Here is a 19,340-nt window from a genome sequence, read left to right on the forward strand (position 1 = left end):
CACATTGTTATAATAAACTTGTTCACCTACATATTCACCTCCTTGATGGGCTTGTGATTTACCTCTGTTCATTCACATTTCCAAACTGTATTTTAAAAAGTCACCATATTAGGATGGTTTTTTTGTCAAATAAGATTTATCGCAATATTTGACCTCGGTATTTGAAAAATCCTGGTTACGGCCCTGAAAGCAACCCCCCCTCCATCACCGTAATGAGTGCTTGGTGTTACCGAGGCATCACAGCGGAGCCCCGGCAGCACGCGGGTTCCACGTCCCGCTCCTCGTGCCGGAGCTGCCACAACACAGCAGCTGGTTAAAGGTGATGGAGAGAATGCGGCAATCTATTGGCTGCGGGCTGAGTAAATTTCAGTCGGTGTAGTCCAATAGCGAGCCAGGGAGAGAGAGAGGGGGGAGAGAGAGACCTGGTTTCTCTATCACTAATCTCGTGCGCGCAACACACTCGCGCTATGAGAGCAATTAGACTCAGCAGCGTTCCGGTGCCTCTGCAATGACTCACTTGAAACATCTCGCGTGCTGATAGAGCCGCATCTCCATCCCTCCATCCCTCCACCGCGCGCGCACACACCGACACAGCTCGGCGGAATCCTGCGCGCACGGACCGCGCTTCTCACTTTGGATTGGGAGAGCAGCAGCAGCCTGGACGCGACTTTATTGTGTTGGTTTTTTTTTCTTCCATGGTGAGCACGTTCACCCGGCGCGAGGCAGGCGGCGGATGGTCCAGGCTGAGGTACGTGCGCTTCTGTGACTTTACCGGGAAACAGTTTGTGTTTAGAGAGATTTAAGAGGCTGAAGCGCTGCGCTCCGGGAACTGGCGGCTGGTCCGGAGCCGCGCCAGCCCGCGCGGATGTTAACTTCATCATTCTGAACATGAAAGCAGCATCTGGAGCCCCCCCACAGAAGCGCTGCCGCCGCCGCACTTTTCTTTGACTTTTCCCCTCCTTTGGCACGTTGGTGGCCGAATAAAAACCAGCGCCATACATATAAGATCAGCCATACATGTTAGAATAAAACACCACATTTTTTTGTTGTTGTTGTTAAAGCCTCATCCGCGTGCAGAGAGAGAGGCAGACTCGCGACACCAAACTCTTGTGTTTAAGTAACAGCCCAGTTAACGAGCCACACAATGCGTCACAGCGGGCAAGAAACGCTCATTTTAACGGTTTCCCTCTACCTGAGATGTAAAAAAAACAAACAAAAAACGCTTAAAGACCGGTCACATATGGGCTTGTCGTTAACTCAAGCGCGTGTGTGCGCGCGCGTGTGTGTGATGGTGACTGACAGCCTCCATCAGCTCTGCGCACATCTCGAGTCAAGCAGCCACAAGATGGTGGTGTGGATATCTGGATGTGGCTTTTGAGGTGGGGGAAGTAATAAATGGATAACTAAAGGTGGGCATGTGTCAGGGGTGGGTTCGTGCTTAATATCACCGGCACCGGGGGGTCTGCATCTGCACGCGGGGCTGACTTAACACGCGATGACGCACACGGGGAAAGCATGTACAGAGCCTTGAACTTTTGTGAGGCCCATGAACACAGACTCAGGGAAACAGGAGGTTTCTGGGTTTATGTTCTGTGAGATGTGTGCACGTGTCCAGCCCAGAATCAGGAGGTGGTGAGATGTAAAAGCTGTAAAACAGCTTTAAAGGTGCAGCCTGCTGTCCTGTCCTCAGCAGGCAGAGGGAAAGGTGTGCAGAACATGCTCATTTCTGCCCTCTTTCAATAACCTTTTCCCTTCCTGGCTGGTGATTACCCTGAGGCTCAAACTTCTTCTCTAAATGAACACCAACAGGCATTGACACACTGCCCCATAATCCATTTTACTGTTATTTTACAGTGCAGCTACTGTTATTCATTTTAACAGCATATTACCGTTTTTTGGATTACAGTATATGACCGTAGAATTATGGTAGGTGTTGTGCTTATTTTACAGTGCAGCTACTGTTATTCATTTTAAAAGTATATTACCGTTTTTTGGATTACAGTATATGACCGTAGGATAACTGTGTTTTAGTAATTTTACAGCGCATCTACCGTAATTTATTTAACAGTATAATAACGTATTTTGGATTTGGACAGCAATTCATTACAAACACTGTTTTATGCTGTTAAATTACAGTTATCTACTGGTAAAAAACAAAACAAAACTCTTCATACTGTAGATTTGTATATGCCTAATGTTGATTCACTATTTTATTTTATTTTATTTTATTCTATTCTATTTGCTTGTTTTCACTTTAATTGTTTACATATCTTTTATTGTATGCTGCTGCAACACAACAATTTCCCAAATTGGGATGAATAAAGTACTTATCTATTTTTCTATCTATCTATCTATCTATCTATCTATCTATCTATCTATCTATCTATCTATCTATCTATCTATCTATCTATCTATCTATCTATCTATCTATCTATCTATTGTTAAATGACTGATTTAAAGCAATACTATGTAACATTTCTACCTTAAAATAACAGCTTGAAAATTGTGCGGCTGGAATGAGTTTTAATATTACGATTGGCCTGTCTCCTATGCCCTTCGGGGGTCTGAGTTGGAAAAACTGCGCTATGTAACTTTGCTGGAGCGGCCCGGGAGCTGAGCGGAAGTACTTCGACTTGCTTTCTGGCACACCTACCGCAAAAACAAATAGACCCCTCTCACGCTCCCAGGTACATTTGATTACTCTCACCTTCTCGGTCGACATAGCTTGCACCTTCTGACTCCTCGCCGGTTCGTCAACAAACGTGAAACGTGAAAGGGTGTTGTATTTACGACAGTGTAACCGTACATTACCTCCAAGCCTGTAGGGGGAGCTCCATAGTGGGCTTTTTGAGAAGTTACATTGTATTGCTTTAACTGTTAATTTACATGTGAGGGATGAATATTCAACAGTATTTTACAATTACTGTAAAATACAGTCGGATACTGTTGTAAATCCCCCGTAAATCCACAGCAGTTGGTTACAGTGTGGTCCCTTGTGGTTTGGCTGACTGTGCTCTGCTTCCATAATGCTGAACACTGTCCCCGCGGGCCTCCTTTCACCAGCACAACCCCCCCACAGCTCAGGGATGACCTGTGGATGCTCAGCTAACTACATTCACACACATCAACAACTTATGTAAGGTCCGCTGACACATCCGAGCTAACGGATAACTGGAAAGGGCTTTTTTATCGTCATCATGTGGATGCCGTGAGCGGCCACTTCAGGGCTGTGTGCGTTAAACATCTGGAGCATCTGGGAGCCAGCCTTCCTTGGACTGGGCTGGTGGTGTTTCTGCTTCCATGCACAGAAGCTTTGCTTGGGACGTGTTAGCTTCAGCGGTTAGCTTGTTGTTCTGCTCCCTGGTCTGAGGAACTGGAAGCTGGGCCACAGGTCAGCTCGGCTGGTTGTCCCATTAGTGGGCACAAAGTATCTTATTGGCATTCGCCTGATGCTAAAGAGAAGACGTCTCTTCCCTGGCACATGCAGTAGCACTCCTACCTGCTAACCTGCCACACGAGCAGCTTCATTCCTGCTGTGTTCTGATTTTAAAGTTTTTTTTTTTTTTTTTTTTTGTCAGTTATTCAAGTCAAGTTTATTTCTTTTTTTTTGTACACCAGTTTTCTGTCCCTTTTGAATATATCACATGAACATTAACTCAGAATCCAAACTAGGGAGCAAACAAACAACATATATCAAACCTTGATCTCTGAGCAAATCAAATCGGGACAGGAGTATCACATATATCACATTTATCTAGTCATGTCTTCTATGTAATTCCAAAATACCCCTAAACCTGATTGAACAGATCTTCTCTCCCTCTACTACTGAAGGTTACCCTCTCATATAAGGCCATTTTTGTCATCAGCTCTGTCCATTCCTTAAAACAGCAGATGTTAGCTGACTTCCAATGCCTCAGTATTATCCTACATCCAGTTAAGGTTGCTAATCATATCCAAAGCCTCTGGTTTTTAAAGTTTTGAAAGTTTCTGAGCTCAGAGCTGGTGAGAGCTTGATACCAGGCTTTTCCCACAATGTTTGACTGGACAGGGACTGGTTGCTGACAGCAGGCTGGATGCTCCTTTGGCTCTTTGCTCCATTTCTTCCGACAAAGATCTGGAACACTGACCACAGCACACGTTTCCATCATGTGACGCTCCATCCCAGACGCCTCCGAGCCCAGAGAAGTGGACGCTCCATCCCAGATGCCTCCGAGCCCAGAGAAGTGGACGCTCCATCCCAGATGCCTCCGAGCCCAGAGAAGTGGACGCTCCATCCCAGACGCCTCCGAGCCCAGAGAAGTGGACGCTCCATCCCAGATGCCTCCGAGCCCAGAGAAGTGGACGCTCCATCCCAGACGCCTCCGAGCCCAGAGAAGTGGACGCGGGACAAAATAAGACCTTTTTCTTTGTTCATACTGTCTGCAATGCAGTTAAATGATGGAAAAAAGCCTATTTCCTTATTATTTGTCCTGGTAAATGATCTGTGAGTCACTGATTTCATTCTCTCGTTCGGAAGTAAGATCCGTGTCCAACTCTGGGCCGTTGTCTATGACCCCAATGCTGTATCTGACGCTTTGAGGTGAGACCAATGTGCTATTTAACCTTGTAGCACCCAAGCATATGAATAATCATTGAAAAAAATCTTTTTGGCTCTTCTTGCATCTTTTTGGGTGGGAATAAACCAATATTTTTGGAATTGGGCTATTTTTGATAATTTTAGGCAATGTTGCATATTTGCAACTGTGGGCTTTCCTGATTAATTTTGTTCACAAAACCAAGTCATTCTCTGCAGATCGTTTGGCAAAAAAGGTATAGTGAAATTTCACCAGTTACTGCTGCTACCACAATAATTTGTATATAATAGACCTTTATTGAACATTCTTAATACAAAGTGCGGAACACAACCATCATAAACTTTCCATTCAACAACAAATCAAACAGATTTCACAGATCTTTGTTGTGAAACAGTGAAGCACATATAAAATGCAAATAATGTAATGTAAATAAAAAAAAGTGCATATGAAGCTAATAAAAAAATGCAAAAAAATAATCATAATAATACAATTTGGAGAGCTGAGCTCCCATTACCGCTGTGAAAGGTGGACAAAGCAGAGCACACCAAACGAGAGCAGAACCAACTAGAACAGAGCACCGCAGAGCAGAGTGTAATTCACTGAGCCAAGAAAATGATTGCTGTGACAACTGTCGGCACATAAAATGTAATGTAAAGAAATATTACACATGAATGTAAATAATGTATGTAAATTTAAAAAGTCAAATAATGTAATGTAAATAAAAATATCATGTAAATAAATAATGTAAATAAATAAAAAGCTTGTTGCATATCTGCAACTGTGGGTGCTACAAGGTTAATGTACTGTGACATCACAGAATGGGAGTTAGGTGTGACGTAACGTTTCTCCGTCTTTATGGGCTCCCCTGAGGCTTCCCACTGGACAGCACTCAACTGTTTCTCTTCTGTGTTGTTGTCCAACTGCAGAAGAATCGATAAAACTCGTCTTAGTGTGCATTTATTGGAAGTTTCCCAACTTTCCCAGTAATAAAAACAGTTGGGAACTACACATCAAGGGCTTGCTTGCTGAGTCAAAACCACTGTGGGTGTGATAAAACTATATTAGGTAGAAATGGAAGTATTATTAACTTGTCCCACATCCAATCCTCTCAGGGATTCAGACAGTTGGAGCATTGGGTTTCATTGTTTAAGGGAAGAAAAACAATCTGTTTCCTGAGTCAGAGCCAGAAAAGCAGCTACAGAAAACTGAGAATGAGATAAAGGTTATCGTGAGTCAGCATACTCACTCTGAAATGAACATTTTGAACCACTGCTTCCAAGTTTTAATGGTCAAAGATTTGAAAGATGTGCTGAGCTTGGAATGTGATTTACTTGTGTGGTTTATTCTCTCTTTGAAAGGACACCGTGTAAATAAACCGAATTGGACTTGAATGAATCGGAATCAAATGCTGATTCAGATTCAGGAAATGCTGCCTCACCAGTTGAGAAAGGAGAGAGGAAGACATGACGCAACACGAGGAGAGGGTGACCGTCAAACTTTGTTGTCATCTTATGACTTTTTGTATAAAGTCGGGGGGGGGGCTGAAAACCAAGGAGGGGCGGTGACATGTGACATGATGCTGCATAGAATAAGAAAACATAGCATAGCATCGTATTTCCTTCTCTTTCCAGCTAGCTATGCATGCTAGATGCTCTTTTCCGTTACTGTGCCTCCTAAATCCCTTTGCCTTATCATTAGCGTGCTTCCAGTTAGCATACCCAGTTCTTGTGAAAACGGAGTCACTCCTTCCAAATTTCCTGCAGGGAAAACAAAAAGGCTCCATCTGCTTGCTGCAAATATTCAAGCCAGTCTCTCTCGTTGTACCAATTAGCCGAAAATGAACGTTTACAGTCATTATTACGCTGTCGTTGTTTCTTTGGAAACTGCCTGAGATGAACCTGAGCTGGCTTGTCAACGCCGAGGTCCTCTGGTAATACAAACTGCTGCCGTCGCTGTGAGCGCCACGGCGGGCTCTCCGCTCCCGCTGAACCCGGCTCAGGGGCTGTGGGCGCCAGGGGCAGGTGCTCCTCAGCTTCTCTGGGGCTCCGGCTGCTGCTGCCAGGCGGCGGGGACGGCGCCGATGGGGTAATTTCTGGCATTTTCAGCCATTTGCGAATGTCCATCCTCCTGAATTAAAATTAGGGCTGGGCAAGTTAACTCGTTATTATTGCGTTAATGCATTAATTATTTAACACCAATAAATATTTTATCGTGCATTAACGCAGTTTTTTTTAGATTAAAAAAAAAAAAAAAACATTTTAGGGGGCTTTTGTACTTTTAATGGATAGGAAAGTTTAGAGAGACAGGGGGCAGAGAGAGGGGGAACGACACGCAGCACAGGGCCGTATTATTGTAAAAGTCTGTTGCTGTCTGCTGCAGAACCGGAAAAGAAAGTAATCGGCGGATCCACCAAACATGGAGAAGGGCACGGAACTTTTACTCTGCCATTTTCATTTTAAAGTTCTTCCAGACGACGGAGTCGACAGAACCAAAGTCATCTGTAAACACTGCCAAGTTGAATTGTCTTCTCAGCGTAGTAGTTCCAGTCTAAAATATCACTTAAAGGCAAAACACACAACTGATAGCAGCAAGTCATTCAAGGAAACAGACAGTGGAGCGAGGCTTCTACATAAAAACTACAGAAAGGTGCTGATGTTAAAAGTGTGTTTGCACAACAAATGTTATGGCACTTTCATTCATATGGCAGCACATTTCAAATAAAACTAAATGCAAAAGGCTATACACTACTTTTAAATTCATTTTGGGATTTTGTGTACAAATGCGATTAATCGTGATTAATCAGGGAAATCATGTGATTAATTAGATTCAACATTTTAATCGTTGCCCAGCCCTAATTAAAATATAGCTGCTTTCTTGTGCTTCTTTCTTTGTTGTTTGTGGCGGGACGATGCGTCGACGTCTGACGGCATAACGTATCACGCTATGATTCGATGAACGCTTGATGTTCAAAGACAACTGGAAACTCGGAATTTGGAATTGCACAACTATACCCAGGCTGTTCATTTTGGTTTGAACAAGTCAGTGGAGTTTTCTGTTGTTTTTAACACATCATAGACTAAAAACTATTTTTAATAGGCGGGACAGTCCCCCCTCTTGACGCCCGGGACTGTTTGTAGCCCTTTTGTTTACCAGACTGCGTCCACAGACGGTACAAAAGGAAGCAGCTACACACATGATTATAGATTATAGGTCTTTGTACATTCTCTGCTGGATGTTCTAGCATCTCCCTGCCTCCTGATAAGCTGTGAGCTGCTCTTGATTGTGTCGGAGCTGTTGTTGGTCTTTTTTGCTTTGCTCTGCTGTGGAAAGAATAGAAGTCAGAGCGGATAAAGGTCTGCTTTGTTATGGAGTCAAACTATGTGGTATTTAATCCAGCTTGTCCCGTGGTTTTTCATATCTTTGATATTTATTCTCTTCCTTTTGTGAAATTGGTTGTTAGCGGCCCCTCGTGACTCGAGCTGGCTCCAGCTAACTTTCTACCCATCAGCTTATAGCGCTGTCTCCGCATCCTTTTTATTGGAGGAGTGGGGGTAAGAAAATGGTCATAAATGATATTGCTAATATGGGATGTCATACAGCTTCATGTCAAAAGAGGCAAACTATCCCTTTAAACTCTTAGCAATGGCCAAATGCAGACGATGGCCAAAACAGGCAAGTCTGACCCAGTTGTTGAGTTCGATGGCTCTCACAACATTGGCGCCATCGTAATACGCACAATCACCTAGGAGCTGTATTTTCACAGGTAATAGAAGAGACATTCCAATGTATAAAATCTCTTCCTAGGGTTAAATGTAATAATATAATAATAAAACAAAATGAGTAACGTCAATAAGCACAGTACTTACCAGTTAACTCAAGAATATTACCTTGTTTTTTACCGCTTAGATGAAAGAAATGATGAAAACGTACACAGCTTTAGGATTCCTTCCCAATGCGACCCTATTTTGACTCAAGGGGGGCGGCTGTAGCTCAGGGGAAGAGCAGTCGCCCACCAATCGGAAGGTCGGTGGTTCGACTCCGGCTTCCTCGGGCTACATGTCGAAGCGTCCTTGGGCAAGACACTGAACCCCACGTTGCCTACCGATAAATCCATCGGTGTATGAATGTGTGTGTGAATGATTAGAAAGCACGTAGTGTGTGTATAGACATAGACGTGCTGTATGAGTGTGTGTGAATGGGTGAATGTGGCATGTAGTTAGAAGCGCTTTGAGTGGTCAGCTAGACTAGAAAAGCGCTATACAAGTACAGTCCATTTACCATTTACCATTAAGCAGGTATAGAAAAAAGGCTGGATGGATGGATTTTGTGCATGCTGAAATCATGATGATACACGTGAATTTTCAATATATTGTGCAGTCCTACTGTCTATGACGGTTTAGCAGTAAAACACATCTTATTCAATCTTCTGGAAACCTGAAAAGTTTTCCATTTGCCTTGAAAAAGTCTTACAGCAAGTTTCTTTGTCACGAACCAAATGATGATCCGAATGCTTTTCATGTGGAATAAGAAAACACACAAGAGGTCGGCCCATCTCACAAGAAAAAAATTTAATATTTGATATTATATTAAGGCTCAGAAACTTTGAGATGGGACTTTTCTGTTGTTTTGTGCTACGAGGCATTCAGGTAATGTGATGCAAACCTGTAAATATGTACTTAAATATATGTACAAATTTTGAAAAATTAAAAGTTAGGTTGAATGGCCTGCTTTTCATGTGTGCCATAGTTGTGCAATATATCATTTTTGACAGTTTCCCACAATGCAGAACATAAGCATGTTACAGTTTATCAGCAATGTAGGCATGTTATGAAGCAGATGTAGACATATAATGATGTTGTAGCCCAGAGTGTTCAGGTATTTGAGCCATTATTGAGAAACTGCAACACTTTGCGCAATGAACCAACCCTGTTATTACACACTATGACGTGACACAGTAGTAGCATCATATATGTTTAATATTGGTTAATATGTGGTTAATATTGGTTATTATATTTAATATGTGGTTAATATTGGATAATATGTGGTTAATATTGGTTATTATATTTAATATGTGGTTAATATTGGATAATATGTGGTTAATATTGGTTATTATATTTAATATGTGGTTAATATTGGATAATATGTGGTTAATATTGGTTATTATATTTAATATGTGGTTAATATTGGTTATTATATTTAATATGTGGTTAATATTGGTTAATATATTTAATATGTGGTTAATATTGGATATTATATTTAATATGTGGTTAATATTGGATAATATGTGGTTAATATTGGTTATTATATTTAATATGTGGTTAATATTGGATAATATGTGGTTAATATTGGTTATTATATTTAATATGTGGTTAATATTGGTTATTATATTTAATATGTGGTTAATATTGGTTAATATATTTAATATGTGGTTAATATTGGATATTATATTTAATATGTGGTTAATATTGGTTATTATATTTAATATGTGGTTAATATTGGTTAATATTGGTTATTATATTTAATATGTGGTTAATATTGGTTATTATATTTAATATGTGGTTAATATTGATTAATATTGGTTATTATATTTAATATGTGGTTAATATTGGCTATTATATTTAATATGTGGTTAATATTGGTTAATATATTTAGTATGTGGTTAATATAGGTTAATATTGGTTATTATATTTAATATGTGGTTAATATTGGTTAATATTGGATATTATATTTAATATGTGGTTAATATTGGTTATTATATTTAATATGTGGTTAATATTGGTTAATATATTTAATATGTGGTTAATATTGGTTATTATATTTAATATGTGGTTAATATTGGTTAATATATTCAGTATATGGTTAATATAGGTTATTATATTTAATATGTGGTTAATATTGGTTAATATTGGATATTATATTTAATATGTGGTTAATATTGGTTAATATTGGTTATTATATTTAATATGTGGTTAATATTGGTTAATATATTTAATATGTGGTTAATATGTGGTTAATATTGGATATTATATTTAATATATGGTTAATATTGGTTAATATATTTAATATATGGTTAATATTGGTTAATATTGGATATTATATTTAATATATGGTTAATATTGGTTAATATATTTAATATATGGTTAATATTGGTTAATATTGGATATTATATTTAATATGTGGTTAATATTGGTTATTATATTTAATATGTGGTTAATATTGGTTAATATATTTAATATGTGGTTAATATTGGATATTATATTTAATATGTGGTTAATATTGGTTATTATATTTAATATGTGGTTAATATATTTAGTATGTGGTTAATATAGGTTAATATTGGTTAATATATTTAATATGTGGTTAATATTGGTTATTATATTTAATATGTGGTTAATATTGGATATTATATTTAATATGTGGTTAATATTGGTTATTATATTTAATATGTGGTTAATATATTTAGTATGTGGTTAATATAGGTTAATATTGGTTAATATATTTAATATGTGATTAATATAGGTTAATATTGGTTATTATATTTAATATGTGGTTAATATTGGTTATTATATTTAATATGTGGTTAATATTGGTTAATATATTTAGTATGTGGTTAATATAGGTTAATATTGGTTTTTATGTTTAATATGTGGTTAATATTGGTTATTATATTTAATATGTGGTTAATAGTGGTTAATATGTGGTTAATTATCGTCCACAGTGGTTTGAAATGCAGGCCACAGTCTATAGTTAGGAGGACAGTGTGTCTTTGACAGACTCATTTCATAAAGATAGAAATGCAAATGACAGAGAGTGCCTTGGTTGGTATTCATCAGACTTATCACATATAATCATTAAGCATGAGTACATTGTTCACAGTGTCCTGCATGCTTCTGCCAAGGAGAGCCACAGAGCTCAATCCACAAAAAGGGCTGTTTATCCTAAAACATCAAGTTATTGCAAATTCTGTAATAACCGTGTCGATTTATCACTGAAACATTTACAAGCAACTAAGCTCAGTTAACAATGAGCAACAATTTCATTTAATTTTCCTGTCTGATGCCTCCTGTGCTGCCGTGCGATGCAGCACCACTCTCCATTTCACAGTGATATATATATATATAGCATATATATGATGCTCTAATGGAAGCATACCTGCACAATATCCATATGTTGTTGTATATTTATAATCAATTAAAGATATTTTCATGGGTACAAAGTGTTCCAGCATAATTGCTTAATATGTTAAACAAGTGCAGCCACTTAATGAATCAATGGGCACTTAATATTTGTGGTCAAACAATCCTTGTGGTGTTAATTTGCCCAAAGCATTTAGGACACCAGTCTGCCTTGTTAATGTATGTTTAATGTGCGCCGTGCAGAAAGGATCAGGGTAAATATTAGGAGTCGTTATGCTCTGTTGTTGGCTTTTCCGGTAACCTACGATCACATCAACACTTAATTAAGAGACGCGTTTTCAGAACTTACTGCTGAAAATCATTTGGTGTTTGGAGGGTAGTTTAAAGCTGGCTACATGAAGACAGTGTGCCTTGAAAGGATCAAAACCAACAAAGTTTTAATCTACAATTGAATATTCTCCCATGGTTTATTAATGAGTGCGTCTATCTTCTGAATAGCTCACTGAAAACAGCTGGACCCTGTAACTTCCAGCACATGTAGAGCCATCACAGAACTTTATCCCCATTGTTGCAGAGGTCTGGACCCCATCCCAGCTGTCATAGAGCCAGAGGCAGGTAGCATCCTGGACACCAACCCATCCCACTGATTTCCTCATGTTTCATTAACATAAACATGTTAAACGGATCTTTTATTAATCAGTGAAGCGTATCATGTTACATCCAATTTGTAAACACAAAGATAACACAACAGAATCTAACATAACTTTACTCAAATTGCACAGGGGACAATAATGATTTGAGCTTTTTGGAAATTGTTTTCTCAAATCTTTTAAGTTGAAAGTCTGAAACGACACACAATCAGCAACACAAATTCAATTCAATTCATTTTTATTTATAAAGCGCCAAATACAACAAATATCATCTCAAGGCACTTAGATAATAAAGTTCAATTTAAGCCAATTGGAATTCAATTCATTGTAATCATAATTATTCATTAAATAATTCAATTCATTCATATAGAGCCAATTCAAAAACAAGTTCCTGGCTAAGGAAACCAACAGATTGCACTGAAACTTCTTTTTTTTTTTTTACGGTCCAATCTCCCGTCCTGAGCGTGCCTGAGGCGACTGTGGAGAGAAACGACTCCCTTTTAACAGGAAGAAACCTCTGGCATTGAATTCAATTCAATTCAGCTCATTTATACAGCGCCAAATCACAACAAATGTCCCCTCAAAGCGCTTCAATGATACAGTCCAATTCAAGCCAATTAGAGTCCAATTCATTATAATCACAATCCAATCAAATCCGATTAATTAAATAAAAAATTAGTCCAATTCATTACAAAGAGAGCCAATTCAAAAACAAAGGAAACCAACAGATTGCACTGAAACTTGTCTTCAGTCCAATCTCCCGTCCTGAGCGTGCCTGAGGCGACTGTGGAGAGAAACGACTCCCTTTGAACAGGAAGAAACCTCTGGCAGAACCAGAACCAGAACCAGGAAGGGTGGCCATCAGAACCAGAACCAGGAAGGGTGGCCTCCACCAGCTGGGGTTTAAGAGGACAGAAAAGAGGGGACAACAAACACTGTAACACCATTCAAAGGATACCTGTTGAGAAAGAGAAACAAGTTAATGACAACACTCAGTGGGGTTACATGGCACGGAAAGGATCGGACATAAATGTTCCTTGTAGGACATCCTTAACCATTACATATTTGCCATATCTGTCTTTAACACAGTCCTGCACTAAAAAAATGAAGCCACTTCTCTACTTCCGGAGGTTTATGAGAAGAAAACACTGGACTAAACCCTTCCCTTTTCTAACAGGACCCCTTTTATGTTCCACGTGCACAGATGTAAGGTGATACTCGCCATAGTCTAGTCTAACTCCATGTAAAGAGATATGACACTGAGCTGTGAGAGAAAAGAACACAACATGAGAACAAAAACAACCAAAGGGGACGTCTTCCTCATCAAGGCTGGACGTCTTGGAGACCTTACCATCCAACATTAAAACTAGTGTTGTGTGGTGGCTTCCCCGGGGGACTGAGAGTGTTTATGCTTCCCATTCACTGTCACCTTTAGTGCAGCCAATGCATTTTCTGTTGTATTGTATTTTGTATGAAAAGGCTTAATGTTGTCCAAAAATGATAATTATAATAATGGTAACAAAACTAAAAGTAAACTTAAACGATCTAAAGTCAAGTCCTGTTTTTGTGACTTTTTTCTCACTTGGTAATTGTGAGATTCTTGTGCAGGAAAAGGAGCTCATTGACCTGATCTGGTGTTAGGCAGCTGCTTTATGCAGTGATGATATCATCTGATGAGCGGAGTTTTACCTGCTTGTGCGCTTGAATGACAAGCGGATGTAAACGCGCCACTGTTGCATCACGCACGAGACTACTGGGGTTAACTTCATGGGAAGAAGAAAAAAAAAGAAAAAATCGATCTCATGCCCTACAAATCGCTTTTGCAAAATTTAAAATGAAATCGATTGAATCGATTTTTTTTTTACCCAGCCCTATTGGCTGACACATCCAGATGACGCAGTTGGGGATGAAATATCTCCGCTGGACTCAAATGAGAGATAGGAGCTCCGTACGGAGTGTTTTCATACAACCAAACCCTTTGTGTGTGTGTGTGTGTGTGTGTGTGTGTGTGTGTGTGTGTGTGTGTGTGTGTTAGATGACTGCATTCCTCTTTGTTCCTGAGTCCCAATGCCATGAAATGTAGCCGTTTACTTTTCTCCAAGAGAAATGGGCCGACATGACGGACCCCTGCACAGATTCATCCTGTCCGCCGCTGGTGCACGTTGGACTATCGTTCACTTTAAAAACCTTCCTTGCAAAGACGTGCGTATGCTTTGACCATGTTCGCAGCGTGCCACGCTTTTCATTCATATTTGATACCAGATGGGAGTCGCTGCTGGTCAGTCTGGGACTGAATAATTGATTTGACCTGACTTTCAGTGGCACGCGGTATCACCGAAGTGAGATGGGAACTAATCAACAGTTTTGGATTGGAGCAGTCAGGCATGTGATTTTCTCCGACCGTACCACTTAAGATATGCAAAGTACACAGTTAAAAAATGTCTCAAGACCTCAAGCAATGAAATGAGATTGAAAGCTATAACAGGAAATAGCATGAATAAGCAGCATGCCATCTGGTTTTAGCAGAAATGTTTATGAGATACCTCCAAACACGCAGTGCAAAGGGCTGCCCGGTCTCTGTGTTCAACAGACACCCCCTATATGTACATATGTAATTAGGGACCGAGCAGTGAAACTGCAAGGTCCCTATTGTATCTGTACTGTTTCTTATTATTATTCTTTGCAAAAGATACTCGAAAACTCATGAAATTTTGCAAGCACCATCTGCCAGTCGACGACATGAAAGAATCTAAACTTTATATTTTTGGGAGTCGCTCACTGACTCTGTAGCGCCCCCTACGATGTTTAAAAATGGTCCCCACATTGGGGTTAGTTTCGCATGGGACAACGAAATTCGGTACACTCATTCATCATGCCCAGACACACAAAAAAGTCTTGTGCCGCCACGCTCCCACGTCCACAGGAAGGCGGCCATTTTGGATGAAAAGTGCGTTTTCGTGCCATTTTTGACCGATTCCACGCCTTGCATATGATCGAACTCGTCCTACAGATTTAATGCTACAGACTTCAAACTTGGCCTGATTACTATTAAGACATGGGGGAAAAATCATGGAGAAACTTTTTCAAAACTTAAAGGGCGTGGCCGTGGCGACGCCTTAAAGTTCGATGACTCGCCATCACTCCCCACAAAAAATGAAGTCGCTTATAACTCCCACATACATTATCCAAACTGTCCCAAACTTCATACGGTGAATGCTGGACCCAAACTCAAACCAGGTCAGCTGAATGATGCCACCAAACACAGTTTTATAGTTGACATAATTTTCCTCCCTGTATATATGTGACTAGCATTTTGTGCACTGATATGTCTGTGCTCTCATCTACTATCAGGGTATGCCAGGGTGCATTTTTCACACTGCACATAGTCTCATTCTGCACTATCTCATTGATTGAGTTCACAAATTCAAAGGCATAGTTTTTGCTTGGCCAGCTTTCTGGTATACTCACATACTTTGCCGTGTGATTGTGGATTTGTTGAACTGACAGCATTGGTGCATTCATTTTGATGGCAATTAAAATATTGTCAATGAGAACTTTAACTTGCTTGGGGTCAGATTTTGTTTTGTGTGACAGCTCGTTGCGTTTCTCTCGGTCTTTTGCGCTCTCCCGCAGTAACATACCAATCCCCTGTCCCATCTTGAGTCTTCGTACAATTCCAACAGCTTTCAAATGACTTTTCCGCTGAATGTGACGCTTGAGGTAGTCCAACTTCCATTCAGTCCACATTTTTTCCCGCCAAAAGCTCACTTGGTACTTTGGCTTCGCTGCATGTTTTGCAGAGTAGACCTTTCTCACTCGAAAAAGAGAAAAATCTCCCCCAGTTTCACCGCTTGTTCTTTTGTTTGCACATACTCAGACAGCCATTCCATCCTCAAAGAACCGCATTTCTTTTTTACTTTGGCTTGGTGAGTGGATGTGTCGCTGGCGCTGCCCGTTCGTTTCGTTTCGAGGCTTTAACTAAACCGTATCGTGTCATTGGCTGAACACCTGTCACTAGGGATGGGAATCGAGAACCGGTTCCCAGTATTTCAATTCCTTGGTATCGTTTGCAAACGATTCCCTTATCGATTCCAGTGGGTGCGAATGACGTCACCACGCAACGATGCGTGGCGAGTCCAGTGCAGCCAGCAGTCAACAGTAAACATGGTGCCCAAGCGGTACAAACGCTCGAAAGAGGCTGGTGGTACTACCCCCAGTTCACGTCTACCTCCAGCTTCTCCTTTCACCAGAGCAGGGAAGAGTTAAATTACCCAGGCCATGATAGACCAATGTGGACCTCACCGTTGTTGGGTTTGTAAGGTCATGACTCGTGTTACTTCTAAACTAAACAAAGTTGATGCTAATCGACCGGTTTGTTGTCCTTTTTCTCCAAATGAGAATCGATAAGGGAACCGACAAAGAACCGAATCGTTAAGCAGAATCGAAAATGGAATTGGAATCGTAAAAATCTTATCAATTCCCATCCCTACCTGTCACTCACTGCGTTATTGAAAAATGGTACAGAAAAACACGTTATTGGTCTAATTAATTAGATTAGGTCTCGTAATAGATATTAATTAATACCTTTATGGTGAATTTTATTTTATGCGCTGCATAGATTTTCTGAGAATGCTGAGAATGTGCGAGCAGTGCGCAGGCGCGCAGCTTAGAGGGAACATTGGTCACTACGTCGATTTACGTAAAGACGTGACGGCATATAATCTGCGACACAAGCGGAACAACAACAACGTTTGGCACAGCGCCATCGAGCTCGGTTGTGCTTCGGATATCCGTTGCGCTGTGCGATGACGTCATATGCTCGACCAATCACCAGCTCGCAGTGCTTTGGCTCCTCCCCAAGGGAACCGGTCCTGTGTGCTAGGTACCCCAAGCAGAAGGGCTACAAAAATGGTAACAGGTACCATGAGACCCGTATGCTTTGGTGGTAGTGGAAACACTGAAAGAAGCGAACCGTTCTGAACCGACCCGTACCGGACTGCATAGTGGAAACGAGGCTATAATGTACATGGGAATAGTAATATTATACAGAGGATGACCCCCCTCAGTAGTATAAAATAATCCAGGATACATTCATTTCCAAGGTTGGCTGGACCAAAGCTGTGGTGCAAGCCCGATCACCGCTGTGGTTCTTCTGACATAGATGAAGTCATTTATTGTACATGCTCAAGTGGATAAACTCTCATTTCCCTTTTGTTGTTCTTTTAGGATACACCATCAAGCTGGAGTCCAGGTAACCTGAGTGTCCTTGGCTATTTCCTGGATAGAAGAGTCCCACAGCACCCATCAGTGTCCATGCACGCCCTAAAGATGGGGAGCTGTGAGCAAGCTGGTTGTTTTGGCTCCTTGGGCTCCTTCACGCAGCTCAAAGCCTGAGGAGAAAGCAGGAAGCATCTTGGAGGAGGGCAGAGGAGCTGCCAAGTACCCACAGGAGGAGCACAAGCACAACGTGCCCGGCCCAGGCTCAGCACAGCTGGAGTATGTCAGCTTTCGTAGGCCCTTCGTGGATGTGTCGCTCCATGGCCAAGGCCAGCCTCGTGCTGTCGATGCTGCTGGTTTCCATCTGTATGGTTTCTATTCACGCCCAGCAGCATCCTGTAGTCACCACCAATTATGGAAAATTGCGGGGAGTCAAAGTGACTTTACCCAACGAGATCCTAGGACCGGTGGAGCAGTACTTGGGAATCCCGTATGCACTGGCCCCAACGGGGGAGCGGAGGTTCCAGCCGCCGGAGCCGCCCATGTCCTGGCCAGGCATCAGGAATGCTACTCACTTTGCTCCGGTGTGTCCTCAGTTCTTAGAGGACCGCTTTTTACTCAACGACATGCTCCCCGTGTGGTTCACGGCCAACTTGGATACAGTAGTGACCTACGTGCAGGAGCAGAGTGAAGACTGCCTGTTCCTGAACATCTACGTCCCCACGGAGGACGGTAGGTGCTCCGTCTTCTTTCTGAAATGTCTGTCCTGAACTTTTTAGCAGCATTTGAATGAATTGAGTCCTTCTGGATTTGTTTCTTAATCTTTTATGGCATCATGCAGAGCAAAGATTTCCACTATGGCTTATCATCACATGGATGTAGACCCATTACTCAGCTGGTTGCTCCTTGTTTTTTAATCACAGAGTAGTTTACAGATTTCACTCTCATCTGTCGAGTTTGACTGCCGTTTCTCAGAGTGAGGGATTTACTGTCAGTGCCACTCATCGGTGCAAAAAGGTGGCAGATAGAAAAGGTCTGTGAACAGTATTTGTTAGAATATATACGTGACCACACTGCATTGCGAATGCATGAATATTTGCAACGTGATCCATTCACTTTTACTGGGGTTTGAAGATAGAATGATTGACTGAATTCACCCGTGAGTCTCTCCATGCCCTTCATTGGTGATCTGGAGCAATGAAACTCAGAGGTCTTCGACATTTGCCCTGATTCAGCTTGGGTTCGGACCCTCGGGCTACAGCACAAACCGTCTAAAATCTGTCAGAAACCCTTGGTCTCAGAGTGGAATCTGATGCCAGGAAGTAAAAGATGTGATGATAGGGATTATAATGGTAAAGAATTAGGTGCTGGATCTCTATCATACTTTTAAACTTCTGATAATATTATCTATTATCAATTCAGTGTTTAAAAAGTCAAAATGTGTACAATATGAAGATCTATCTCTTCTAAAATGACATTTGTTGTATTTTGCGCTATATAAATAAAAATGAATTGAATTGAATTGAATTGAATTGAATTTAATTGAATTGAATTGATGGTTTATCTGGAACATCACAGGTTAAATGCAGGTTTATACTAAACCATGTTTTTCCTCATAGCCCTAATTTGATGTTTTATCACCTAATCCCATCAAGGTATTTGATTGTCTTCCTGCCACCAAATGGAATGGGTGTGACCAAAGTTAGTGGGGAAAAAATCACCAGCGACAGGATTTAACACAGAATGAAACAGTGATATCCAGA

At 40.7% G+C, this 19,340-nt stretch overlaps 1 protein-coding gene across 1 annotated transcript in view; it reads left to right on the plus strand.

The window, feature by feature from the left end:
• Positions 1 to 457: 457 nt before the first annotated feature.
• nlgn4xa (neuroligin 4 X-linked a) overlaps positions 458 to 19,340 on the plus strand; it is a 146,361-nt gene continuing 127,478 nt past the window's right edge. The window contains exons 1-2 of the mRNA XM_075478105.1: positions 458 to 748; positions 17,587 to 18,309. Of these exons, the coding sequence (XP_075334220.1) occupies positions 17,859 to 18,309 (451 nt within the window). The 5' untranslated portion in view covers positions 458 to 748; positions 17,587 to 17,858. The remainder of the gene's footprint in view (positions 749 to 17,586; positions 18,310 to 19,340) is intronic.

Source organism: Odontesthes bonariensis, chromosome 11, assembly GCF_027942865.1.
Source record: "Odontesthes bonariensis isolate fOdoBon6 chromosome 11, fOdoBon6.hap1, whole genome shotgun sequence".
Taxonomy (NCBI): Eukaryota; Metazoa; Chordata; class Actinopteri; order Atheriniformes; family Atherinopsidae; genus Odontesthes; species Odontesthes bonariensis.